Source organism: Buteo buteo, chromosome 4, assembly GCF_964188355.1.
Source record: "Buteo buteo chromosome 4, bButBut1.hap1.1, whole genome shotgun sequence".
In the NCBI taxonomy this organism is placed as follows: domain Eukaryota; kingdom Metazoa; phylum Chordata; class Aves; order Accipitriformes; family Accipitridae; genus Buteo; species Buteo buteo.
The window spans coordinates 26,610,885-26,638,109 of NC_134174.1; the positions used below are offsets into that span (position 1 = coordinate 26,610,885).

General features: G+C 45.0%; 1 protein-coding gene across 4 annotated transcripts; it reads right to left on the reverse strand.

Annotated features, from left to right (window-relative positions):
• GMIP (GEM interacting protein) lies at positions 1 to 27,217 on the reverse strand. 4 transcript variants are annotated; one of them, XM_075025201.1, is made up of 22 exons: positions 23,656 to 27,217; positions 22,134 to 22,271; positions 12,493 to 12,586; positions 12,334 to 12,409; positions 11,423 to 11,486; positions 10,416 to 10,541; positions 10,066 to 10,130; positions 9,485 to 9,595; positions 9,157 to 9,237; positions 8,310 to 8,498; positions 8,054 to 8,191; positions 7,411 to 7,601; positions 6,725 to 6,846; positions 6,390 to 6,476; positions 6,166 to 6,264; positions 5,941 to 6,080; positions 5,448 to 5,531; positions 5,229 to 5,366; positions 4,925 to 5,121; positions 4,074 to 4,368; positions 2,385 to 2,505; positions 1 to 1,860 (listed from the first exon to the last, which is right to left on the reverse strand). In XM_075025201.1, exons 1-22 carry the CDS (start codon positions 23,906 to 23,908, stop codon positions 1,364 to 1,366), a joined length of 3,306 nt encoding a protein of 1,101 aa, XP_074881302.1. In that variant the 5' UTR covers positions 23,909 to 27,217; the 3' UTR covers positions 1 to 1,363. The 4 variants fall into 4 exon arrangements, with proteins under 4 accessions (XP_074881302.1, XP_074881301.1, XP_074881303.1 ...); XM_075025200.1 differs by having other exon boundaries at positions 5,448 to 5,636; positions 23,656 to 27,216; XM_075025202.1 differs by lacking the exons at positions 22,134 to 22,271; positions 23,656 to 27,217 and adding an exon at positions 18,811 to 19,068 and having other exon boundaries at positions 5,448 to 5,636.
• Between the last annotated feature and the right edge of the window lie 8 nt (positions 27,218 to 27,225).

Genomic DNA, 27,225 nt, shown 5'->3' on the forward strand with positions numbered 1-27,225 from the left:
GTAATTTATTACAGAACTTCTACAGTAAAAGATAATTTAGTATTCAAGAACTCAAAGCACTATATTAACAAATATACATTGCTCCAGAGATGCAAACTCTCTTTAGCCTGAACTGTACAAATACTAAGAATAGATCCTTAGCATTTCTTTTACAGCCTTGTTAAGAAACAGGACCAGAACGTAGTCTGTTGATGAGACGAAAGAAATTTGTGAAGTAGTTTGCTTAACCTCTTGAGCTATTTGGGGAAAGTGTAATATTTTCCTTTAGCATTTAGCTCTGATGCCTTTATACATCTCCTAGTGTCTCTGCAGCTGATGGTAATCACTGAAATCTGCCCTAGTGCAGAAGTTTTTAAGTTGTTATCTGACTTTCGTGCTGTATACACAACCAAACGCCAAGGAAATCTGTAACGCTGCTCATCCTATAACGCAAAGCTATTATGCCCGGGAGTGAACAGTATAGGAAGCCTGTCTTCCCTGTGCATGCGTCACGAGATGGCACTATAGGACAGAGTTCTCCCTGTCCTCATGTTAAAATTTGGTGGACAGAAAATCTGCTGCAGGAGGCAGAAAGGAGCATTGGGGCAACCCATGGGCAGGTGAGATGGAGACCCAGCAAGTCAGAGCAACCTGGTCTTAGATCCAAGAAATCTTCTTCTCTGCTGGGGGTTCAGGGTTTTGCCACCTTCATGACAGCAGCAGCTTCACGTGGAAGTATTGCAGAAGCTCGATGTGCTTTGAGGGAAATAGAATTAATGTTTTGGAGAAATGGGGTCCAGCTCAGAGTACAGCAGTGTTTTTTCCCTTTACAGAATGGCTTTGTGCTGACTAGCAAGTTGAAGCTCCAGCAACAGAAGCAGAAGGATCTAGAGTACATGAGCTTTGCCTGTGTACCCTGTTCTATTACAGTCAAAAAGTGAGTTACACTCAAAAATGCTGTGAAATAAAAATGAAAGAAATCAGTGCTTGTTGCAGCTGCCAGAAAATGACCATTTGGGAATGTTTTATGTCCAATGTCCTACATTTCAGTTGCCTCCTTCCTGGCGACATCTTTCTAGCCAGGCAATCTGTGTTCCCTCCACTTCTGGCATTGTCCTTCATGCTAAACAGGGCATGTTCCAGAGAGTGAGCCGTTGGGCTTGCTTCTTATCACTTTTATGGGTTTGTTAATGAATAAAGAGCAAATGCTGAGTTAGCTGAAAGCCTGCCAGGAAGTTCACAGCTGGTGCTTTTTCTCCAGATTGCATGGTAAATACAAATATGATGTTATTCTCACCATAGCTATTCCTTCGTTCAGCAGGTGTAGGGTTTCAGTCCTCTCTCCCTTTCCATTGCTATTATCTGTTACCCTTAGGGGTTTTTCCTATAGGTATGTCAGGTTGAGGTCCTCTGCTTTCTCAGTAGATCCTGCGCTCTCCAGAAAACGCTCAGGGGATGCAGAAGTGTCATCGACTTTAAACTTTGAGACAATCCTGGCGGTTTCCTGTGTGATCTCAAAATGTTTGAGCTGCTGTCTCCCTACTAAGCGCTGCTTGAGTGTGCTTGTGTCGGTCAAGCTGTTGCTGCTCCTGGTGCTCTCCTCCAGGATGTCCTTTGTTGGGGAGCTGCTGTCGGTGGTAGGGTTCCCTTCTGCACCAGGCTCCATTGCCATGTTGGCTAATGTGGTAGTCCTCAAGGGCAAATTGGAAGACTTGGGAATGACTGGCTTCATTTTTGCCTGTGTTCGAATATATTTTACAGGTTGTCGGCTGAAATGGCATCTGGGCTGGGTCCCTAGGACCGTGTCTGAATTGCTGTCTGTCTTTTCCTGCACAGAGTCCTCCAGTTCCTCCAGCTCTGAGCCAGTACTTGTATTCATCTCTGAACAAAAAATTAGACAGTTATCTTAGATCAGTGAGACAAGGTTACTACGACAAACAATTTTGGCTTATGACTTCTTTTCCTGTTAGAAAGGATACTGAGATCCCTCCTGCATTAACAGGCTAAAACACCTCCCTCTAACAGCTTTGTTAATCAAGAGCAATCACAAGATATGCATTTGAAAGACATATAAGATATGAATCAGGCTTATATTCTTAAAGCTGTCCTTGATGCATTAAAGCCAGGAGAGCTGCCGATGGTGACTGTGGGCTTGAGAGCTGAGGCAGCAGCAGGGAAAAGCCCTTCATGAGAACAGCAGAAAATGTGCTTGTGCTTTCATGTGAGCTACGTGGCAGTTGCTCTGTAGTAGGTTATCTGCACAGAGACTGAGCAGCGATGTGGAAGAGGCCCCAGTTATGCTTTGTCTGCTATGTAATGTAGAGGCAGATAGGGAGGAGGTGTGAAAACCAGCAAACATGCTACAAGACAACCTGTAACAACATCATGATCACCACTTTATTTACCTAGGGCATCCGTGCTTAATGGACTGTGGGCTCCCTCCAGAGTCAGCTCATTGATGGCTTCCCTGGAAGACGAGTTATCAGACACACAGTCCACATTTAAACCGTGCTTGGAGGAGAAATTCTGTTGGAAAAAGCCATGAGTGTTTATACAGGACTCTTACTTGACATGAAGATACTGTCAATGTCCACTTTACCCCAAGTGCTGTTAGAGCCAAGTGAATGGAGGCAACTGCTTAAGCTGAAAATGCCTTGATTTCTCTTAGATTATCTGTAACACTTGGGGGAATAGGGAGGGAGGTTGCAGAAGGTCACAGGGCAGGGCCATGAGGGAAAATTACGGTTCAAGACCTGCCAATTCCAGCATCCATACTGGCAGAACACAACTGCCACAAAACTTACCCCAGAAAGCAGACGCTGCTTTCTGTGGAGCAGCAGTGTGCTGAGACTGATTCCCATGTCCCATGGGACACTGAAGTAGCTCATTTCAGAACAAAAAGGGGAAACGTCAGAAACCAAGCTGTTAACTGGAGCACAGTAATTATCATCAAATGCAAATGGGAGGGTGAGTGAAGGACTCCGGAGTGCCTGGGAGTCATAGTTGGTATGGATCCAGTCTGAGTTTGCACAAGGATCAGGTCACCTGGGCAGGCCCTCCAGAGGTCGGTTTTATTAATGGCAAAATGAGAGCGGCCTTAGAAGCAACTCCCCTTTTTAAAGGTTTGTGAAACTGTCTGTGGAATTCAGTCACACTGCAGAAGCAGGTAAAAATGGCTTTGAAAATAGTCAAAGGTAATAGTTCTGTATATCTCAAAGTGCTTTCTGTGAAAGTTTATTAATCCTGTAGGACTTCTGCACAAAAGAAGTGACTTGTGTCTACCCTGGTGATTTTATTTCAACTGTAATCATAGTTATTCTAATTTCTGCTTCCTCAGTGAGCTGGACCTGTAGAGAAAGCAGTGTTACTGCATGCCAGACATGGATAGGGTCACTGCAGGCACACAGTCTTGCACATAAGCATCTGTGACTCAAAAGCAGGAGGCAGAGAGTCCCTGAACCTGGATCTCGCTTCCTTTGGCTTAACTTTAGGAAAATCATTTCCTCTTTCTTGCTCATCAAACAACTGTGAAAAGGAGAAAACCCACCATGTCCAATCTCAGGGATGCTATGCCCATTTGTGTTTTTAAAGTGCTGTGAAATATTGTGAGGAAAGAGCCACGAAGCTTGGGAAGAACGCAGAACACTCAGTAGCAGGGCAGGCAAAACAGGGTCCGTGGCCGCTGCTCAGGGATGCAGCAGAGCCCTGTAGGGCTGTAGCGGGGGATCTGCTGGGTCTTAAGTGCACGTAGCTGCTTCCAAAGTTGTAGAGCTGTTTACAGAGAGAAACAGCAGTATCCCAGGCTATTTAGTATGGAGAACCCCACAATTTTTCCAGTATGACTGGAATCTAAAACATGGAGCAAAACCACTATCCAGATTGGTCTGAGAAGCTGCTGAGTGATCTGTAGCTTATAATTTTTTTCTGTTTCTCCCATTCCATGTGCAACAGGCTCTCTGCTCCTTCCTCTCGGAATAACCCTCTGATAGCAAATGGTTTTGTTATCCACGGAACAAGTTCTCTTTAATTGCTAGTCCACCTTCCTGTCTCTACAGCAGGGTCAGTAAGCCCAGCTCGGTGTCTGGGAGCTCTACCTCTAGATTTATAGTCTGGACTGTGTTTGGGCTCTGAAGTCCTTCATCCTTTTCTGTCGATGCTTCTTGCGAAGGATTTTCACATCCAAGGGATAAGGATGAAGGCAGGTCATCCATCCCAAACACCCTTTCGTAGTTCTGAATGAGAAACTCCACAATCTGGGCTTGATACCCAGAGTCAACAAGGCATGACATTGAGACATCGCTCCCTGAGCCTGGCCGGATCAGAGTTGGCCCAAATACTATGCCCAGGTTGTTTGGGGACATCTTGTTCTCTTCGTATTTCTCTGCCACCCTGGGGAAGGGAAACAGGACTGTTAGGGGCTTCCCAGCTCTCAACCCAAATGCACTGAGTACACAGATGGAATGCACCAAAACCCCCATTTCCTAGTGGAGAGAGAGCTCCCATCTTTTATGGGGAGCAGAGGTCTGGTCTGTGCAGGGAAACTCCAGAGAAAAAAATCTCAGAAGTTGCCTGGATCTGTCTGGATGGTGCAGCCCTACTGAGAGTGGCTGTTTCTTGTGACCTGTGTTCAGAGCTGGATGAAAGAGAGCTTGATTCAAGTTACTCCTTGACCTCTTGCTCTGTGCTTTATGAAGCATTATCAGTAAGGACCTTCTGGTCCTTCTTGGTCATTGCTTCCTAATTGCTGCAAGATGGTCCTTTCCATGAATGAAGTTTTTACCCTCCTCAACTGCTTGCTTGGCTCTCCCAGGTCAAGGAAGCCCAGACGCTCTTCGCATACACATTTGGTGCTGTGCTAGCCGCTCCTCTGGCAGCGAGGTCTCAACAGGGATCTCCTGTGGTCAGACCTGACACTAACCAGCATGACAACCAGCACGCTCCTCACCTGTACAAGTGTGCAATGAGGTGTCGCAGAGTGTTGTAGTTGCTTCCAGGCAACTTGCTCAGCAAGTCCTTCATGCTCTGGATGGGATCAGAAGGGAAGCCTGCACAGTCCAACTTTTCTTCCCCAGGTTTTTGCAAATCTTTGGCAAGCGCAATGAGATCATTATAGAGGTGGGACAGCAGCACCGGTGCCGAAAGCTGCAGCGAGAGGGGAGGAAAACAGCATGTTACTTCACCCTGCTGGTCTGGCACTGAGGAATGCGGTCGGCTGAGCCCTGCCCTCCCGGCAGAGATTTGGTACCCACTTCCTTCAGGAAATGCTTCAGGACCCCAGTGATGTCGTGGGGGGAGTGCTCGGAGAGCTCCACCAGGCTCCGTCCGTTCTCGAATGCCTGGCACAACTTTTCCACCCGGGCTTTGGATCCACTTATCCGATAGATCCCCTGCATGGTTCAGAGGGGGACAGGTCAGGAGTTTTGGATACAGAGAAGAGAAGACCAAAGCAAGAATAACTGACTACTCACCTGCACCCCGAGGGCACGGGCTTCAATTTCTGAGGTGCATTTCACCACTATGAAGGGAACTTCCTCTGGGAAATCTCGAGGAACCTGCATGAAGTCAATGCCAAAAAGAGGTACTCGGTTGGGCAACTTCTTGTGGCCGCAGGTGATGAGCAGGTTCTCGAGACACTTCTTGTGGCAGGCTAGGCAGCACTGAAACGGCAGAACCAACCCACGTTATGATCTAGTTGTGGTCCAGCACTGCAGCAGTGGCTGAACTTGAAGGATTTCTCCTGTTCCCCCAACCACCAAAGTCCCACCAACCCCAAGAAGGTTGCTTCAGGCAAGTGGCAGCTGGTGGCTTACTCAAGGACAGAAAAACGCCTTGTGTAATGCAGAGGAAGAAAAAACACAGAACTTTGCAGAGGGGCCCCTCATTCCCACAGACTTTCAGCAACATGGTGGTCACCCCAGGCTCCCACGTGAGGCATCTGCAATGACATCTTCTAGCCCTCACCTCCTCACACTCGAAGCCGCTGACCATGAAAGTGTCACACTCCCTGCATTTGGATGGTCCCCGCAGCTTCCGGAACCGGTGGGTCTGTGCTGCACTGGAGAGGAGGATGTTCTTAAACTGCTGCTGGGATGTACCATTTTCTGTGGAAACAGCATTAAAGCGTGAAAAGGAACTGATATCTAAGCACGGTTTCCACCTAGTGAGTCAAATATGCGTGTGGCTCACCATTTTCAAAAGTTTGCAAGGAATCTCTCTCTTCAAAATCATCTGAGGAGGACATGGTGCTGGTGGATGGAGCTTTCAACAATTTCCTATTAGAGTTTCCTTGAGAAGAGAGAAAATATAAACAGCTGTTCTCATCCTCATGATACACAAAGTGGGTCAGTGCAGACTTTATTCCCATTTTAGGTTTTGGGGCAATATTAGGCAAGAATTTCTGCAGCTCTCACCTGGGCTAGAATTGGGAGAGTCCAGGGACCGGGATTCACAACTCCCACCAAGGCTTTCTGTGTCGCTGCAGAGGGATTTGTTTGCACCTGCGGAAGGTGGATACCATGACAGACCATCCCAAGCACTCTCAGGATACTTCAACATGGGGTTGAAGTCCAGACCAAACTCCCAAGAAAATCCATAAATACTTGTCAATGTTTTCTCCCAGTCTGAGCAAAGCCTTAAGCACTGCCCTAAGAATTTGAGAACCTCTCCCACCTCTTTGGCTACTAATCTAAATTAAACTACAGTGACTTGAGAGAAAATTGGTTCATCTTTATTAAATTCAACCTACTGTGTTCACCGTTTGTGGAGAACTGTTTTCTGGATGTATCTTCTGGCATGCTTGTGTCCTTTGCTGCAGAAGAGGGTCCTGTGTAATGCAATGCCATCTTCTTTTTGCCACTGGGAGGGGACCTGAGAAGGGGTTGCTATCAATTTTCCAGCAGTGAAGAATAACAGACAATATTGCATCACCGAGGTGCCTTATGGGTACCTGAGACAAAGCATCTGTTTCAGGCAGCTTACAGGTGTAAGCTGAGTTTTCAAGGAGGCTATAATAAACACTTGCACCAAATTAGGAAAACAAATTTGTTCAATATAGCTTCACCTTTTCTATCCACAGGAAAAATTTAGATATCAAACTACGTGAGAAAAGAGCAATCCAAATCTTTGGCAAATGGTAGAAATAACTGAAGGGATGTGGTACAAAACTGCTGCCTTCATTTCACTGATGTTGGTCCTGTGCTCAGCAGAAGGAACCAGGTGCACCTTTAGATATTTGTTCTTTATTAGCGGAGCTATGCAGAGAGAAAAGATCCTAATGTCTGAGGCTGTGGGCTTTTCTGTAATTAGCAATCATAATGCTGCAGCATTGCTAGTGACTTTATAAATGTGTTTTAAACATTGTTGTTGTTGTTCTGTGCACGATATATTTCTGACCTTTCAGCTAGGATGTGGGGTTTCCACTTCTTGTTTTACCTCTGCCCTCCGGAAGTGAATGGCTCAAATTCAAACACTTCCATATGAATGTCTGTCTTCTGCAGAGCCTGAATGAATTCCAGGTATTTCTCGCCTGCTTTGTATGGCTTGCAGACCTCAGACAGGTACTGGTATCCCACTGGAATCTGTTCTGACTGAGTCTGCCGCTGCTTGAACATCCTTAAAGTGACCTTACAAGGGAAAGAAAACAAAAAAACCATTGCTAGTCAAAGCCCAGGTGCTTTTTCCTCCCTTGGATCTCACAGTCATTCACCAGTCTTCAGTTTTTCATTACCCAAACTTGGTTACCTGCACTTCTGCTTATTGATAGTTCTACTTAACAGGTCAGATAAAAATTATTTGCCACTGTTTCTTGTTCTAGGATTTTTTCCCCCTAGACCTTTTCTACGGACATCTGCATCCTCAAAGCAGTAGCAATTGAAAATGTGATTATATATCTGAGATTTTTTGGTAGCAGGTTGGTAGCAAAGCGATGTTCAGAGCACTCCCCTAATTTCAGCTGCTTGAGAATGGTCAGTTATAGGGTGGCTCAACAGTGAAATGGTGAAGAGTCTAGAAGTCTTATCCCAAACAGCAGTTTCCCTGAAATGAGGATTGGAGGAGAAACTGAGACTACACGTACCCATGTCAGGACCTCATCCCCTTGGTAAATGAGCTTCCGAATATGCGAGACGATCCGTGCTCGCACTTTCTCCAGTTCTTGTCTCCGAAAGTTGGCATCGCTGATGCACATCTTGTACAAAGCTTCTGCTTCCTGAACCTGTGCATGACCAGAAATGGAGCAAAGGAGGACAAAGTCACCAGGACGGGTGAGAAGATGCCATAACATGGTGCGTGGGATGACTGGGAATACCAGCAGCCTGGTCTGAACTCGTCACCTTGGCTTGTGCCTCCTCGCAAGAACGGCGTCGCTTCTCCAGCTGCTTGTTGGCGCTGCCGGGGTTGGTGATAGCTGCGCTCTGGTATTCGTCCTCTGCCTTGGCACTCAAGTGCTTTGCTTTCTCCAGCTCCTCGCAGCGTTGAATGTATTGCAGGCGGGACTTGCGCAGGGATGACAAGGACTCATTCTTGAATAGGGAAAGGAACAGGTTTAGGAAGCCTGGCGAGGCAGTGGGAAGAACAAGTCACAGCAGTACTCTGCTTATAAGGGAAGTGCCTGTCTCTGGGTTCAAATGGGTATTATCATTCAAATGGAGGTCAGTATTCTCTCTCCCTCTCCTCCCAAAGTTCAGGAGCTCTAAGGGAGCCCCTGGGTTTCCTCTACAGCTGCGTAGAGACCTGGCCATCCTGCGTCATGTTCTGCAAGGTGCCCAGGAGCATCTTCCTCCCCAGCAGGAATCCCTGGAGAAAAAGGCTGATGATGAAGTGGTAGCAGAGTTTGTGCAGCTGGGTTTTGGTAGGGAGGTCTCAGGCACAGAGCCTGCCTTTGCAGGGGATCCCTCTCGGCTGAAGACAGCCTAGTGCCAGAGCGTGCAAACCCAAGCTGCCTCCTCGTTCTGCCAGCCTCTGCAGTCGGCAGGATGTGATGGGATCCAGCAGGCAGCACAGGCAGGATGGCACAGGAATGCTGCCAGCACTCCCCCCTTGTACTCTTTAAAAGAGTAATTTTGTTCCATAGCAGGATGCATATTACATTATTTAGTTACTGCTTGTCCATAAACTTTTGTTTTCAGTGTTTTGAGCCGTGACTGGCATGAAGGCCAGGCCCATGTATCGGCCTCTTACCATTCTCTTTTGCTCCTTTGTCCATTGATCTTTGAATTCTTTCCTCCATTTCTCAATTTCATTCTTCTTAGCCGACAGAGGCTGCCGAGGAATAATAGTTAGGATGGCAACAGTTCCTCATGAGGCAGGAAAAAGCATCCAACAGATGAGGGCGTGACATTAGAAAGCAAGCCTTGCAAGATGCCTCTTTTTCCCTTAAACTTGGTGTGCATTTCATTATCGTATCCCCTGCACCCCCTGGACCAGGATATATAATTTCATTAGGTCTCTATGATCCTCCTATCTAATCTTTCAGCAAATTTGTCTAATCCACAGAGAAATGCAGTACCTGGTAGAATTCCTTCTGTTGGAGCAATCCTGCAGTCTCAGTAGCTGAATTTCCAACCTTTATGTCATGTTCCAGGACCATTGTATAGAGCACCCGAAGAGGCATGTTGTGCTGCAGAAACCAAAAAAGCAGATATAAAATGATGGATAATGACTGCAGCTTTCCTAAATTAAAGAGCTTTTGGTAGGTATGACTGAATCTATTACGGAAAAGTGAGAGTGTCTACACTGGTTAAATGAAGGGGAGTTATTTCAGACAACACAGCAGGATGCTGGAAGCAGAAAGGTTTTTATGCTGGGCAGTATTGTGCTGACTCCATGCCTTGCCTTGCTGAATATCTAATTGTCCAAACAATTACTCCGTTGTTATAAGCCCTTGGAAAAAAAAAAAGGAACTGTTTCTCTACTGAGACATTTAGGAACGGCTTTGGAGGTAGGATTTAGGATTGCTGTAGGATTTAAGCTGGACTCTACAAGTGGTTCACATGTGCAGACAGCCTCACATTTGCTCTGCATAGGACTCCCATCTTCCTCCGAAGGTAACCCCGTGCAGTGAAGTAGGAACATCGCTAGGACCCATACCTGGTGGAAGATGGCATTTCGTCCTGATTCTGCTATCTTCACCATCCCTTTGGCAAACTCTGTCTCTGTAGAAGGGCAGAGTGGATTAGACACCAGATTCACGGTCACAGAGGTGGGTTTGTCAAAGCCAGAGGTCATTCCAGTTAATTAGGACCATTCAGGGAAGAAGACATTCTGACCCCATGTCTTTGTCATCAGGCAAAAGCAACCAAAAGGGTTGGCATTTGGCCAGTTTCTAACCTGTATACTTTTGCTTGCAACTGTGTGTTCTCAGCTATGATTTAAAAAAAAAAAAAAAAAAGCTATCAAAAAGTGTACAGACTCCCAGCTGGTTCTGTGCACAGACTCACCGTAACTCAGACGTTTTTCAATCCAGCTGAGAAGCTCTTTGACATATTTACACCACATTTTGGCATATTCGAGGGCCGCGTCAATGCCACCTTCACATTTTATCAGCATTTCGTCTGCCTCCTGAACTGCAACAGAATAAATCCAGGTTCAGAATGGCTCTGGCTGATGGGCTCCCCCAAGAGTGGCAAAATTGGAGTCTCAAGAGTTGGTGCTGTGAAATACTCAGATAACAGCCATAAAAAAGGTCTTTCACTGAACAATGTCATCATGATCTACTTCATGGCGACCCATGCAGTCCTGCCCATGGAACCACACAAGTTCCAGGTAATTTAGACATGTATGTTCCTCTGCCCTCTGCTTTTAATTAAATATTTTTATTCAGTTTGTTTTGAAATACAAAAGTGAAGGACCTAATGGGTTACTGGGGAGTTGCAGGAAGTATTCTTATTCCTTAGTGGAACCTAATACGGATTCACCACACTGTAGTGAGCAAATTGAAGCACATTTCAAGCTGAAATCTGTGAGAAAGCAGCTTAGAATTTTTTTTTCCTTCATATGGACTTTATATGAAGAAAAAGAATTTTATGTTGCATTTTATGATGCCAGTGACAAGTCTAGAGCTGGTAAGAAGCCTCCCAGCAGGTCACAAAGTGTTTCAGAGTATTCCAAGTTTCACTGGGTTGATCTTTACTGTCCTTAAAACCAGCAGACATTTGGGAATTGATGTCTCAGTATTTAAAAACCAAGACCTCATGAGAAGCTCCCTAACGAGATGTTAATGGACGAACAGGGGAAGATCCGCGTGCTGGAGGAAGTAGTGGGACTGCTGAGCTCAAAGAGGCTTCTGCATCCTTGTTGGGCATCAGCCCTAGCTCAGCTTGAGACCGGTGCCAGCAGAGACACCGGCATTATTCATCCATGTCATTAGAACGCTGCCAGGACTGTTGCCAGGTGACTGACTAAGTGTTCTTATGTCACCTCTTTGATTTTTAATTAGCAATGTTACCTGTTATGTCTGCCTGCACTTGTCTCTCTGAACTGGTTTTGCTCTTGCAGAAACTTTCACTGGGCTGTGGGGGGAAAGAAAAAAAGAGGAAAATGCTGAAAGAAAAATGAGTATACAGAAATTGGAGGATTTTTCAAAGAGGCCAGCTGGAGTGCCGATTTTGCTTAGCTAAGCAACTCAGTGCAGTTAAAATAGTAGCCTGAGATTTGACAGAGGGAAGGTAGCATGGTATAAAAGCCTACCACAGGCAGAAACACAGAGGAAACACATGATTAGGGCAGAGAGATCAAAGCTGGAAAAGGGCTGCAAGACTGAATGCTGGCAGCTCTTGTTTTACTACAAATCACAAAATATTTGATTTTTATCTTTAAGTTTAGCTTATGGGATAATATGATTACATGAGAACAGTTGCTGTCAGAAAAATTAAGTTCTAGACCCTTTGTTTATACAAAAAGTGTGAAATGAGGCTGATAATCCCCAAAAGTCCCATACTGCCGAAAGTAAGCGAAAAGAAAACATTGAGTTCTATTTTGAAGGTCTCCTTAGGGCCAAAATTTTGGAGATTTTTGATGCATGACTCTCAAATGTATTCTGGGTTTGCTGTCTTGTCTGATCTTTTTCTTAGCACACAGAACTTAAACCAGCAATTTCCACATCTTGTTTTTCAGAAAAATATAAATCCAGACAGTAAATGCCTGAGTGTTTCCACTAAATATTATCTGCTCTGTTGCCACCTCCATCATTGTTATAACCAAGTGTTGTACAGTTCTTTTCTGTCTATTCAAGTAAGAGCTGTAACTATTTTTTTTCAGATGATCACCCAAAAACCAACTTTAATAACATAGAATCATGCACTTTGGCAATGGACATTGGTAATTTCTTTAACAAAATGGATCTCATTCTTTGCCTACCGGAACAACCTCTTTTTCTGTGGTCAGGTCCGTGTCATCAGTGCTGTCAGCATCACCAATGAACATATCAACCGTCCTGTATAGTCAAAAAGAATGCAATAAAATAAATTAAGGTTCCAAAGACACAGAAAACTAGTTCAGCCCTGTTTCTCTACATACGCATTTCCAATTGAGATTTCTATGGCATCCAGGCTCCGGAATATCTCACTGTACCGCTTCCTATTTTCAGGTGTCCTCTCTTGATTGTCCAGACCTGGAGTTGGAGAAGAAATCATTTCACTGAAATGCCTGACCCAAAGCTCCCCAAGGTCAGCAGGATGGTTTCTAGAGGTGCAGGGGACCGTGGCTGAGCCCTGCTGTCCTGCGCAGATTCACAGGGAAGCGACAAACTGCGATGGCCTGGCAAAGCACAGCAAGGTGAGCTTGAGGGTGAGATGGGATTTGAAAAAAAAACCTTAGGAACAGTAAACTCATCAAGGTTCCTTGGGCAGAACCCCCAGAAAATGAGTCTGCAGATGTCCAGGGGAGACATCTAAGCTGGTTTTAGGGCTTGCAATCAGACCGGAGATCAGCTGTGGAAACTGGGCAGAAACCTTTATCATAGCCCTCTGAGCTGGTCACGCCACTGTCCTTAGTTTGGTACTGGCAGACCTGGTGGAGGGGCTCACAGGATGCAGCTGCATGCCCTGCACCTCGATCAAACCCACGTGCACACCATACAACCTGTGTCAGCAGAACCATGTGCATAGAAAACAGCAGGCATTGCTGCAGTCCAGTGGTGCATGGGCTGGGCTGTGTTGCAGAAGCTGCCTGTTCTTTGCGCATCGTGTGTGTGTCGCAATGTTTTATGTGCGGGGACCATTTCTCAATATTGTACGTGCTTAGTTATGGTGATAATCTACATTATGAAATCCTGCAGCTGATTCAGCCCCCAGCAGGTACAAATTATTGGGCATGCAAAGTATAAAACGGGCTTGTCCCCACTTGAGGGGCAATGCACTCCTGCCATGCACCTCTGTAAGGTCTAAGCGTATTTTGCCCGCAGGGCGGAGGCACACACATGCATTTTACATGGGGTTATTGATGCCGTTAATCTCACTTTCCACTCTGTCATGTGTTTGTCACTGAGGGCTGAAACTAAAATTGACTCAGGTTGAAAGTTGCTGGAAAAAAAAAAAAGGAAAAATGTTTTAAAATATGAAATGGGGCACAATTGGTAAAAAAAACAACAAAAGAAAACTTCACTCTTCTTTGTCCTTTTGACATTCCAGGAAACAGGATGTGGTTGACCTAAATCTAGAGTTGCTTCACTGATAGTTGACTTTTTGACAGTGAGCAAGTACTTGTAAATGTTGCTTAAATGATGGTTGGTAGGAAAGTGAGTTTTTGTCTCATTTAGTTATAGCTACTCCTGGGCCTTGTCTCAGTCCTGAAAAATACAGATTTTTCAAGTCAGGTTTTGATTAGGAGCTGGCCTGCCATTAAGCCTACAAACAGCATCGCACCATTGCTGACCCCAGATTTGCAGAGCCACGTTGTCTTTGAGAGAGGCCAATGACTCTGGGAAATTCCCAGTACGTGGGGGAAGACCCAGCTCCTGGGCACTTGCTAGGGGAGCGGTACAATCCTGGTCATCTTCCAGCCAAAATGGTGCAGAAGAGCGAGAGACTGGCTTGTCTGTACTGATAATAAGGGAGACTTTGAGCATGTATGTATGCATGTGGGTTTTTTTAACTATATAAAGATGCCAAACCATGTGGAGAAAGTATTTGAACGTACAATTAAGAGAAAGACCAGGAAGTATTGGGCATTTTTTTCCACAAATCTCCTTGTTTGGTGTCAGATTAAAGTGCTGTCTGACAATCATATAGTTACAGTGTCCAGGTCATGAACATCAACCAGTCTAACCCTATCATCAGCTTAAAAATAGAAATAACTGTGAAGAAGGTTGGGTGGGACACTGAAGCTGCAATTCCACTTAACAGTCAGTGCTGAGCAGCATGGGCCAGATGCTGCATTCCCTTCTGCATCAAGAAATGAGCTGGGAACACTCCTAGCTTACTTGCCTTTTCTAAGCAGATAATTAATATTTATGCTGGCCTTGTTCTTTAAAAGTTTTCTGAACGAACGTTTTACTCCAAAGTGAAACAAGACACTGAAAATGTGTGAAGACACGCTTTTCTTGTAAAACATAAGCCACTGAGGTCTGAAGGAACTGCAAGGAACTGCTCAGACTGGCCTGCCACACTTGGAGGACCTGGGGAAGGGATTTAAAAGCACCAGTGATGCTAATAGAGGACTGCAAACTGTACCCAGTGCCTATCCTGCTTAATCGTGATAAATCAACATTTCGCACTTGGTGGGTGACCTCAGACAGGCAGTTTACCAAACATCTCATTCTGTTTTTTCTGTAAGAGACACAAGTTGTTCATAATCCAAGACGTAACAAATCCAAGGCATACTAATTTAATGTGAATCCTAATGACTCTTATTACTTTGCAGGAGCAGATGGACAGCTTTAATTTGTCTTGTTTACCACTAGCAGAGGATTGTACAACAGGAAGAAGTGACTCAACTTGAGCAGCACTGGTGATGGGCAAAATGAAACATTCTGCTTTTGAAAGCAGCTATTGTGAGGCACTGTAAGATAAGCAAGAACCTCAGGTTCTCACAAGTCTTTTGCTTCATCTCACTAAGATAATATTATATTTAATACTATAAAAGTAGGAAGGTGGAAAAATTGGTCATAAAAAGTTTCCCTAGGCTTGCTGTAGCTGATGTTATTAGCTGCATTCTCACAAGTTTAAACATGTGTCTCCTTGTACGCAGCCCCTGTGTCATTCAAAGGCAGCACCAATTTGTCCCATCTATTTGAAGTCTTTTGAGTGGCTTTTGGCATGTGCAGGTCTGGGCCAAATGGTTCATGTGCCTCATATGTATCTCATCAAGGAAATTAATTGCCTCAAATGTATTGCTCTTCGCTGTCACAGCTGTCATCAGTCAGCCATCTGTTGGACACCTTCAAGATGTCCCTTCCTGATGAACTGTGCACTCCTGATTGCCCACCTGCTAAATCTGTAAACATCTGTATACATTTTCCTGTACTAGAAAGAGAATGGCGCTCCTGTGCGTGGCAGGCTTGCAGAGGCTCCCAGAAATATCCATAAACTAATACATCTTTCAAATCCTGCTGAAAGCCCTTTCCTTTGACCAGTGAGGATTAGGTAGCAGAGCATCTGCTGCGGTGCTGGGATATAGGACCACAGGCCTGGAGGACACTCTGGCCCAGTCCTTTGTCTGTTCACTACAGCTCTGCAGCCTTATTTACAAATGGATGCTTCAATTTAAAGCCAGTTATCTTACTGGACAACCTAATGACAACTGGAAGGCTGATCTAGAAACTCAGTCTTCTGGAGATTAAAAACCATCTATGTTTCTTGAAGGACAGTGTATCCTTTTTCTTCTTTTCTTAGACAATTCCAGCAGAAACCTCTTCCAGCATTGGCACTAGACATGCATCCTAAAGGGGAGCATCCCTGCACGGCCAACTCTCACACTGGAGCCGGCCAGCTGTTGTGTGAAGTTCTGCCCCATCCTTGGATGGACAAGACTGTCATCTCATCTACATCATCTACCTTCTGGAAAGCTCACCACTCTCCTCTCCTTTTGCTGGCGTTACAGGGAGAGCAAGCTCCCACAGTGGTGGGTGTGCAGAACGTTGAGGATATTTTTAGCAGGACAAGCTCTTGTTCTGCCATTCAGCAGAAGCATCACTTCCCTTTCAGCTGCAGTTACCATGAAATGAGATAAATGTCTAAAACCCTAATTCAAAGCATGGCACCGTTGCCAACCTTGGTATCACAAGCCTGTTCCCAGTAGCGCCTTCCTCTTCTCTGCGCTCAGTCTTGCACTTTGCAAAACAACATCTGAATTTTTCCACCAGGGCAAATCTCCCGTTTCTGCATAAAATGGCACACACTTCTTAGCAGCATCTGTGTAAAATCCCCTGCTTGCTAAGCCATGACATGGTTCATGAATGAGTGAACCAAGAGTGAAACAATGAGTGAACCAAATGAGTCTGAAAACTCTCAAATTGTTGTCTGCCACTCCTGCAGGAAATCTTCCCTCTTTAACCAAGACATCCCTCAGTGAGACTCCAGTTATGGCTGGCAGCAAAGGACGCTGCTCCAGCTGCCCAGATCAGCATTTCTATGTGAGGAATAACAGTTTTGGAACAAAATAATCCAAGTTCCTTGACAATGGTTTTGCAAAACCAAGACCGCTTCCCATCTGTCACTCTGATTTCTCATCTTCCTGCTTCAGTGGAACAAAGGTCCTGGCAAAAACTGAATTTACAAATCAGCTAATTTTTGAGGAGGTCAGAACCACTACCAAACAGCGCGATCACCCACAACTGACAGGAAATACAAGCAAGGTCAGATGTCTAAAATAGTAGTATGTATTAATGAGGGGATTAATTAAACATGTCAGGGGGAGGAAGGGGAATTTCCACTTAATACATCAATTCATTGAAAAAGAAGGTGAGCATGCAGCAAATCTTTGAGATGTCTGACAGCAGAAACTGAGCACAGGTGCATTTAGTTTGCAAAATAAAAATGAGGTGATTGCCAGCTGTAGAGGAAAATATTAGTAAAACAGACTTGCCTTGATAGACGGCAGCCCCCTGCAGTTCTTAGCTAATAAACCTTGCTTTTTAAGTAAGAAAAGTACAACTACATTAAACTTCTGGCTGTTCATTTCTTTGATAAGAAAGAATAAGGAAAGGTTAGCAATGGTAGGAAGAATTTAGACTGACAGTGAAGCACAGCAGATGCTTCCAGTACTGGAAAACAGTAAAAGAACCCTCTCAATTAGCAACAGAAGGATGAATCTAGGACACTTATTGGCTTAAATAAGACTGAACAAAATCATTTATACCAGCCATCTTTGTATTGCAAAAGAGCTGTCAAATAAGCCTCCTTCTCCTTAACAGATGAGATTTTGTTAATAAAAAGCACTCTGTGGATACGGCACACTTGGATATATCAAGGGCATTTGACTTTTACAGTCATGTCATGTTCTGAATGGTATTGTTGGTCACACATTAAAAACTGTTTCACTGACAAACCTCAAAATACATCTTTAATCAATGTACAGGGTTGTTTCTAGAGGGATCTCAGAAACAGATTCCTGCTCTTTGGTGGGTTTATTAAATGATCAGACTTGTATCATCATCTCTCCTGGTAAAGTGCTAGATGAGACCAAGATGGTAGGCCAAGAAGTAAGGCAGCTATTTATTACAGAGTCTTTAAGTGGCCTCAGAAATGGTTATGCTTCCACTGCAGCATATAGCTGAACATCCACAAATTAAGTGCAGCTATTATATCGCTAGTCTGGAAGTCTCTGCCCTGAAAAGCAGTGGTGGACACAATGGGTAGTTGCCTAACACGAGCTTCACATGCAATGTTGCAGAAAGAGGACCTCTGCAAGCTCTGGCTATGTACAAAAGGGGAACATTGGGCAGAAATAGGCTCTGCTTTTGTTGCTGCATGCAACGCTGGATCATGAGCACGTTAAATGTTAGTGTCAGTTCTGACAAAGGGTTGTGCAGATGTTGCTGAAGACACAAAAACATTCTGTAGGGCAAGAGTGGGCAGAAAACTAGTCTCTCAATACAGTTCCTAAACAAGCTCAACTTAGTTTATGACAGACATTGAGACATCCTTAAACTATCTCTGTGTATGATCATGAGCTATAGAAATTCTGCTAATGGTTTTTCAATTTTCATGACAAAGACATGACAAGATCCAGCTGCTGAAAGACAAGCTGAAATAAAGAGTTTTCTAGCTACAGGGATAACAACGGATTTGAATGTGGCAGCAGGGAAAGGACTAATGTTGCTTGCTGTGTTTCCTTGATTACAGAGCCAGTGATCTTCCCCCCCCTCCCTGAAGCACCAGGGACCAGCCCCTGTTGAATGTGGGGCTCTGGGAGGAGGGATTTGTGCTCCCAGGTAGTACAGAGACCTCTTAGATGCTCGACTGGTAAGTGTTACTCCGATTTAAACTCATTACGTTCATAAATAGGGTTGTCACCTTTGAGAAAAAGGACTTATAGAAAATTTTTGTCGGAGGGACTTAGGCTGATGATGTGCAAGTACCAGCATTATGTACTTCCAATCTCTTAAGAGAAAACGCTGCACATTCTGCCTCCTGAAAAGGGTGTTTGCATCCTTTCCTCTTACATAAGTCAGTGTCCAGTACAAATGCATCAAACAACTTCATCTCTCAGAGAAAGACTTAGAGAAGTGAGCAGTCGGGATCTTCATGGAAACCCCAGTTAGAGGAACTTACAGCTGTTTTTAGCAGTCATATTTCCTAGGTAGCTTACAGGCTGATCTGTGTCATATGTCATACCATGCCCCAAAAGCTTACATTACAAAAAATATAAAAGGTTGTTTCAAATGCCATCACATACCACTTGGTTCTGGGTCTCCCATGGCTGAATCTTCAGTGTTTTGGTCTGAAAGCAGCAGAATCCCAAATTACCCAGCTTTGAATCACAGCTGAATTAAGTAAAACACAAGTTCTTGGTCAGATCAGATGTGAAGAAATTATCCAAAGGACCATGATAGCTGCATGTGAAGACGACCTGCCCAAATTAACTGGCAGAAGTGCCCGTCGGTGAGTGCGGCTGCTGTAGCCAAATCTGCTTCCTGCAGACACGCTTCCGTGTAAGGAAACAGTGTGCAGCGTACATTTGTTTGATCGTGAAATTTGCATAGCTCAGATACATCTTGGTAAATAGCAAAGAAGGGACCGTTTCTGAGTACTCCTGGCTTCAGTTCTTGCAGCTATCGCAGCAGCCCCAGTTTTTCTACCTGGAGAGCACTCTCTGCTTCCTAAGAAACACCCATGCTTCCAAATACACTGAACAAACTACTGAGAAACTGCTGGTGGTGAGGGGAAAGGGCTGTTAGGTTAAAAGAGGGGACAGAAGAAGGAAAAGGATGAGCATCTTGGGCAGGGATGGGCCAGCAGTGGTCCTTGCCTGAGCCACCGTTTCTCTGCTCTCTTCGCCAGCGCGTGGGTGTAATGGAGCCTTCTCGGAGATCACGGTCTTTCTCGACTTCTGCTCAGCAAAACCGAAATCTAAACTTTTAATGGTTTGCTTCTTAAATAAAAACAAGCCCTGATTCTGTAAGTTTTTGATGAGTTAGGGAAAAAGCCATCACTTGCGTCAAGATGTTTTTCAGCCTGGGAGCATTCTTTAGACGGTGGACTGGGATGTAAGGCTTTAAATCCGACTGGCCCTCACGCTGTACGATATGCTTCAGCTCACAAGCAATTGATTTACTGGCTGCAAGCATGTAGCTAGTGTTGCCATCTTTAAAATTGGTGAATTTTGCCTTCAGTTTTGGAATACTGGTGGTGACTTAGTGAGGAAACTCTGCTATGGGAAATAGAAAACATTTATTCAAAGATTATAGATCAAAGTGAGCAGAAACTGAAGTGAACTTTTTTCTTTTGCAAATACTAGAGAAACTGACAGCAAAAATGTCACAGTCAACAAACAAACTTGTGCTCAGCAGTGAAGCTATTGATTTTTTTCTTCGCTAAATAATGACTATTTAAAAAAACTATGTTTTCTTATGCAACCAAAAAGTATGCTTGTGGCCCTGGACTCCTAAGAAACAGTTTCTCTTTCCTCGGCATCTGCTGGAGACTCAAATAACGCTGCTAAATTTCTTCTGTGAAATCTCTCCCTGCGCTTGCACCACAGACTTTGTGGCAGGCAAATCTACAGGCTCTTCTGTCCCACTAACTACAGCCAGAAACGAGTCAGGGTTAAGATTCAGCTGATCCTTCTATCATTAACACTTGTTTAATTTAAAAAAAAAACAAAAAACCTAGAATCTCAGAATTACACCTTCAGTGTTGAATGTTTCAGGCTTAAGTGAAAGTGGCACGTGTGACAGTTTCTGCTCAGACTCTGGAGGTAATGGTTGACTTTTAGAAGAAAGCAGGAGACCTGGGATGCATAACCATGGCAAAGTACTGCTGGGATCAGCGGAAGGGCAGAGTGATGAGTTTCTCCTATCAAATCTTCCCTAGCCTGTGCCTCAGTTTTGTGTGTTCAGTCGGTGTAATTACAAGTATGTTTAGTATAATTAGCATGCCCTATTTGCAAAGTGCTTTACTTACAGATAAGTGCTATAAAAAGTGTTTTTCTAGTGTAAAGGCATTTATAGCCAAAAGGATTGCAACACATTACAGCAACACCCCTCCAATTAATTATATTAAAAAAAGCTAATGAAAGCCAACACAAAGCAAGGGGAGTGGCTCCTTATTTACCAGAAATGTAACTCAGGATCCCAATTGCCAGTCTCATGAGACTGTTTCCTAGACATTCTGGCTGAATGAGTATGTCCTTTTTTGGTTGGTTTGGTTTTTTGGGTTTTTTTTTGGGGGGGGGGGTGAAAGTGGAGATGGTAAAACCCTAAACTTTCTTTTGCAGATCAGAGGCTCACAAAAGGGAAGTACAGGAATTCTTGAGAAATGGCTCATCTTCCAAGGTAACACAGAGCTGTATACAGCATAATAACGTGGTTCTCTAACCAGAGGGAAGCTGTAGCAGCAGTCTCTCCACTTGCCAGTGCAGTCAGATCAGCACTGGTCATGGGGCAGAAAGCTGCTTTGGCTGCTCTGCTAACACTGAGCTCCTTCAGCACAGCCTGCAAACTCCTCCTGCATTTCGAACAGGTGAATTTTTTTTAATTACTATTTTCAAACAAGCACAATGGCAAGCTACTGCAGACAATACACAGGACCAGCCCCCTATGAAGTCTCATTCAACTTCCCTTTACGTCACCACTGCTGTTTTATAAGGCAAACATATTTTCACATGGGCAAGTCTTTTGAAGGCACAGGAGGAAAGGACCCGGGGAGTGAAAGCGGCAGTGTGGTTAGTGCACTTTCCTTCCTTCCAGGTCCCTGCCAGGAGCCTCGTGCTGGTCCTGGCTCTGCTCATACACAGAATATTGGGATGGGACATTCAGTGCTTCCTTCCTCTTGAGGCTCATCTGTCCCCCAAACAAAGGCCAGGAACCACCACAATTCTCTTCCGAGGAGGCTGAGACGAGTTTTCAGGCGAGGATTTTCCTCTAGATTTAAGTATATCTGAGCTTCCAAGAAAATAAAGTGCAAATATTCAAACCATCCAACCAAGGTGGCATGGCATAGGACACTACCTTAACCTCCAAGGGCTATCACAACCATTCTGTGGGTCAATCTAATTCTCCCCCCCACTGCCACACAATGACAAGCAAACACATGAAAACATTTTGCACAGGATTATACAGGAATTCAGTGCTGGGAGAAGTCCTGACACACGCCTCCTCGCTCCAACAGACATAACCAAGCCAAGAACAGCTCCCCGGAGCCTCGCATTTCCGTCCTTTGCTTTCACCATCCGAACGCAATGTGTCTTTATTAGGGGAAAACAGACAGATAGGTGCAGTTTGCCAGCACGATTGCCAACCTAAATAAAAGGCTCTCATGTCTAAGCCTTTATCTTGCTTTTGTGCATTTTAAAAGCACCATCTTCCCTAACGATGGGATCTGGATACGAATAAGCCTTGATGATCACTGACTTCTGCTCAGCTTCAGTACTGATGTGCTTTCTGTGCACGTGGACACCCGTGTGTGTCTGTGCTGAGCCTGGTTGAAAGCTTTCCATCACCACTGAGCAGAGGGCAATAACTACAGTGCTCATTAGGTTCTCTAAGGTTATGCATTTACCATCAATATTGGCGATAAGGGTTGCTACAGCAGGCTGGATGGCATCCCCAGTCAAAGCAGGATATGTGTTCAGGAAGGTGGAGATGGCTTGCAGTAACTCTGCCAGTTTGGCTTCAGCAGAAGCTGAAATAACTTCTCCTAAAATTAAGAAGGGGAAAAATTACGGGTTTTTTGCATGCATAAACTCTCATCCTCACCTCTCCCAGGATGAACTCACTTCAGCACAGTGGTACGGGTACCTGGCTGTTCCTAAATACTCGAGTTCTGCACAAACCAGAAAATAACAAATGCTGAACACCCAAGCAAGCAGAAAACCCACATGCAGTGAAGGGACGGATGTAGAAATTGCCCCGTCCTTAGTCACCAGGGCCAGGACCCTTGATGAGGCTCCACGCTGCCTTTTGTCCAGGTTCTACTCCATGAGCCCAAGCAATGGACGTCCCTGCTTACTGCTGCAGGAGTGTTGCATATCTTTGTGTCTTTACAACCTGAAGGCCAACCTCTGAGACAAAAATGCAGTCCCAAGCTGGGCACTTGTAAAGATACTCAGCAAAGGAGAGGGAGCCAGCTCAGGCAGGTCTAATTTCCATGTGCAGCCGGCATTGTTTGGGGGCTGTTAAAAGCAAACCTTTTGCAAAACTAAGAGCACCGCCATAGTTAGGAATTTGCTTGAGAAGCATGGCCAAACCAACTTGTTTGGCATGCCTGGGGTAAGGCAGTCACTGTGACCTAGAGCTACAGCTTGCGGCCGTGGGTGGAGAGACCAAGATCACAGGGAACTCCGGATGCCTTGGTGGAGAAGGTGGCATTCCTCCAGGAGGTTTCTTGTCCCAGCAAGCAGTTGAAGGGATTTTGTTAATGCTGCCATGCTGTACAAGGTTTCTAGAGCAGCACTGAGCCTGTGATGATTGTTTTCTTAAATCTCAGTTTAGGTCTATTTATTTGGGCTCCAGCCTGGAGAGTGTCCTGCAAGTAGAGAGGCTGTCCTGGGAAAAAGGAGGAGAGGGGGAAGGTGCCAGCGTGCCGGACCAGAAGGCATGGCACTTCTGCTGGAGCACATTTCTGGGCTGTGACACATGCTTGGGCTTCCACCGCCACCCAGAGCATCACCAGCTTGAGCCTTTCTTCGACTCATGACATTTGGACTCCTTCCCAATGATGAATCCCAGTTTTCCCAAAGGGGACATCGCAGGCACCCTTTGTGCCAGCCAGTTTAACTCACTTGTGAGTAATTGCAGGTGCTGTCAATAGCACTTGAAGTGTTTTTGCATCACATTTGGAGGAAACCTGTGCACTTAGATGGTTAAGTGCTCTGAAACTTTATCTGTTGATGCAATTCATTATAGGAAAAGACGTTTGCATAATTAAATATCCGCGCAGAGAGAAGCCACCATAAATTGTCTGAGCGCCATCTAAATTCATTGCTTTAAATAAATAATGCAGCAGGAATGAGACAGCATCACTTTTGCTGAACATAATCTGCTTGTTTTGTAAGCAAACAAGTGGATTGAAAAATATTTACCTTTTCCGAAGAGCTCACGGAAGTTCTGAAATTTCCTGTCAATGTTCCTCAGGTGTTTGGTGATGCAGAGCACCTCGCCAGCTGTGAAGTCCACGCAGCCGGCACAATCATCAGGGACAGGGCTCTGGATCGAAGCCCAGGCAGCAGCCAGGCATCCAGCATCGGGCTCGTGGCCGGGTGGAAGGCATCTGCCTGGGGATCCGGCTGCGATCTGAGCACGACTGGCACTGTCCCGGGCTCCCGGCTGGTTCATGGCGAGGTGGAGCACCCGCTGCAGAGCTTTCCCGAGTCCAGTGGATGAGCCTTTTTCTCAGGCTATGTTTTTGGGTGCGCACATCCAAGGTCCCGTGGGCTATGAGCACGGCTCCCCCTCATCAAAAGGAGAAGCAGCATTCTGCAAAAGCAACTGGAGACGCAAGACAAAACACTCAAAAAAAAAAAAAAAAAAAAGGAGGGTATGGGATGAATTCTCATGCTCTCAGCATTTATTCATTTTCTAATTCAGCAGAGTTGCAACCAGTGTTTTCTGAGAAATGACCAAAGCGAGTTTTAATTATCAAGTTTCTTCACACCCTTTCCAGCAAATGGAAACCCAAGTTTAGGAAACTTTTCCTTAGCAAGGCTTGGATATCAAAACCAAGCCCTGAATATCCATATGCAATAGTGCTGCATTTCCGTATCAGCCTCTCTTAGTTACCATAACATTATCTGCAAGTAAAAATGTTGGTTTAGGTGAGCTGTAGAGAATGTCTTCCATCTCTTTCATTGTCCTTCCTCAGCTAAAACACAGATGAGGGAAAAGCCATCACCTCTCGTGAGAAATCTCTCGGTTTATCCAAAGTACCGTGGCATCTTGGTATTTGCTGGTGAAACCAGAAAATTGAGCCGTTGCCAGTGTCCTGGTGCAGTTGGGCTCCCGAATCTCCGCTGGGCTGCCCTGTGCCTCTGCTGCGGGAAGCGACGCTACTTGCAGTCTGCGTGGGATGAGTCTGCAACCTCAGACAGGTGTCAGGCTGTGTGGATTTTCCACATTCCTCTTGGGAGTTGTGAAATTACTCACTTCCCAGGCTATCTAGGGGATCAGACCCATCCTCCTAACTGGCTTTCATTAACTCTGTGCTGCCTGAAACTCGTGAAGCATCTTTATGATTCTACGTACACCAGTATATTTTATTTTTACAAAACAGCAAGGCCCTTTGTAAGGAGATTGTGGGATGTAGGGAAAAGATAAAGCAAGAATTATGCAACTGTAACGTAGCATGTTTGAAAAAGTAAATATATCGGAAATTGATTACTTGCACTGGCTCAGATACTGCCCTAAACATTCAAATGCTCTTTGTTCTGTGTCTTATAAATATAAATAATTAGCCCCATGCATGAAAGCAGAGCTAAATGTCTTAACAGTGCTGTGCAATGCGTCCATCAGGAGGATTTTCATCTCTGATGGAACCCGAGTTGGAGAAATAATGCTTGCAGCAGTTGGTTTGCAGGATTTTTCTGCTCCTCGCAGCCAGCATGCAGTGCAATACCATGTTCACTCCCGAGGTAGAGCATCTGCCGGCACTGCCTCCCCTTGTTCTCCCACCTGCAAAGTGACTCCTGCCTGTGATGCGGCTCATTGATTTTGCTTTCTTGGCTTCCCACGTACTGTGAAGCTTTATCGTAAGAAAAGAGCGGCTCCATCTCACACTTGTGTCTAAAGCACAAGTAAGTGTTATGGCTTCTTTTACTGGGGAAAAAAGTAATCCAGAAAATCAAGAAAAGAAACTAAAGCGCTTGTTTCTCTTTACAGTGATGACGATGTTGGCACAGCAGCACTTTCCTGTGCTGGCAGATTCACTTTTCACTATTGTTTGGTGTGCCTTCCTTGGCCTGTTGTTGTGCACAACCACCAAGAAAAGGGCAACTGTTGGTTTTGAACAGAGGAAAAGATGATGGTTAAAAAAAGAAAAATGGGTAGGGCTGGTAAAAGTCCACATTTAATATTATTGAACTTTACACAATTCAGGTGGAGAGTGTCCTTTTATTGACATCAAAGTTCCATGGGGACGAGGAGAAGCACCTGACTGCCAGTTAATAACAGGTGAAAACGACACCCTTTGGCTCCCTCCCATTGCTCCAGGTTCCTAATTTGTGATTTATAACTTCTTTTTTAAACACAGGCATACTAGCTGCTGGATATTGCCCGAGGTAAATGGAATATTGTTTCATTAGCGACCATCAGCCAGTACCGCTTCACTCTGCCAGCAGGTATGTCACCTGAAAGCACTTTTGGGTTTTATTTGTGCCTTTTCACGCAGTGTCCATGCACCACAGAGCATCCTGAAGGAAGTGCCCTTCTTGTTCTGCCTAACGCAGAGTCCCTCCCAACTGTTTATTTTACAGGACTTCTCCTCCTTCCCTGATCTACCTGATAAACTTGCTGGGTGAAGAGAGAGAGGATTAAGTGAGAAAACAAGTTGAACAAGCTGGCCTTGCACGGCCTCTCTGTCTGTCTTCAACATGCGCTTTCCTTCCCAGATCCTTCACGGATCCAGCAAAGCTTTTGTAAATCCTCTGCTCACCTCCCCAGTGATACAGTGGAGAACAGGGGACCAGAAATGAGCAAATTAATGGTCCTTTTCCCTCTTCTCCTGCTTTTCAGACCCCTTGATTACGGAAAGTGGGGGATGCGTGCAGCAGGATTTCCTGCAGGCTCAGTAAATGAGATTTTTTGGCTACAGAGCGTGTTCCCTCTCAGCCGTTCAGAGCGTCGGCTTCACACAAATCTGTTGAATTTGACAGGATGGAGCAGGGCGATGCTTAACTAAGGATATGTGCTGCCCTGGCAGGTTTAGGACAGGCAGGTCTTTCACCTGGGATGGGACTCAGCTTCCCGGTGGATTGCTGCCGTCGGCAGCACTTGGCACTCTGCAGCAGCAGATGGCAACCGCGATTAGCAGATAAAAAGAGGTGGCTCACGCTCGGCGAGGCAGGTCACCAGGGCAGCTGCTGCACGTTGTAATTCCGGTCATGGAGCAACCTGCTTTTCTGCGGGATTTGTCCGTAATGTAAATTTTCAGCAGTGTAACGTGAGCAGCGATGTGGGAGGTTTCTCAGGACTTGCTCACTTAGCACGTGGGTGCCTGTCTCCTAAAAAAAAACCCCTACGTGGGTTTATCGTAGGGATTCTGTTCCCGTTGTTGTTTGCCACAGCTTCTCTGTACCTCCATAGCAGCGCCTGGGCATGCCGCCTTTTTTTTTTTTTAATGCGATTCCCATTAAAAATGTTTAGTGAGTCATTCACTGAATGCCGGTCTCTAGCAGTTAATTTTCTTCTCACTTTTTTGCTAAATAACTGACAAAGATGTCACTGTGAGATTTTTACTACGCTAGGTCCTAGGGTGATAAAAAGGAAATGTAATTTAGTCAGGGTCAGAATATCCTTATTATGCTAACCAATTTTCCAGATATGAAAACTTTTGCCTTAAAACAATTCACCTTTTGGAAAACTAACGTGATTTTAGTGGATTTCTACAACACAGACAGATGTTGCTGTTCTGGAGACGTCGGGTGGGGACAGTGACCTGA

Excerpts from the sequence above, each read along its gene's own strand:
- GMIP (XM_075025200.1), bottom strand. The coding sequence starts at position 23,908 with ATGAACCAGCCGGGAGCCCGGGACAGTGCCAGTCGTGCTCAGATCGCA. Across the intron at positions 9,238-9,484 it reads AACAGAAGGAATTCTACCAG|CCTCTGTCGGCTAAGAAGAA; the intron begins GTACTGCATTTC and ends ATTCCTCGGCAG. Across the intron at positions 7,602-8,053 it reads GGGATGAGGTCCTGACATGG|GTCACTTTAAGGATGTTCAA; the intron begins GTACGTGTAGTC and ends TTCCCTTGTAAG.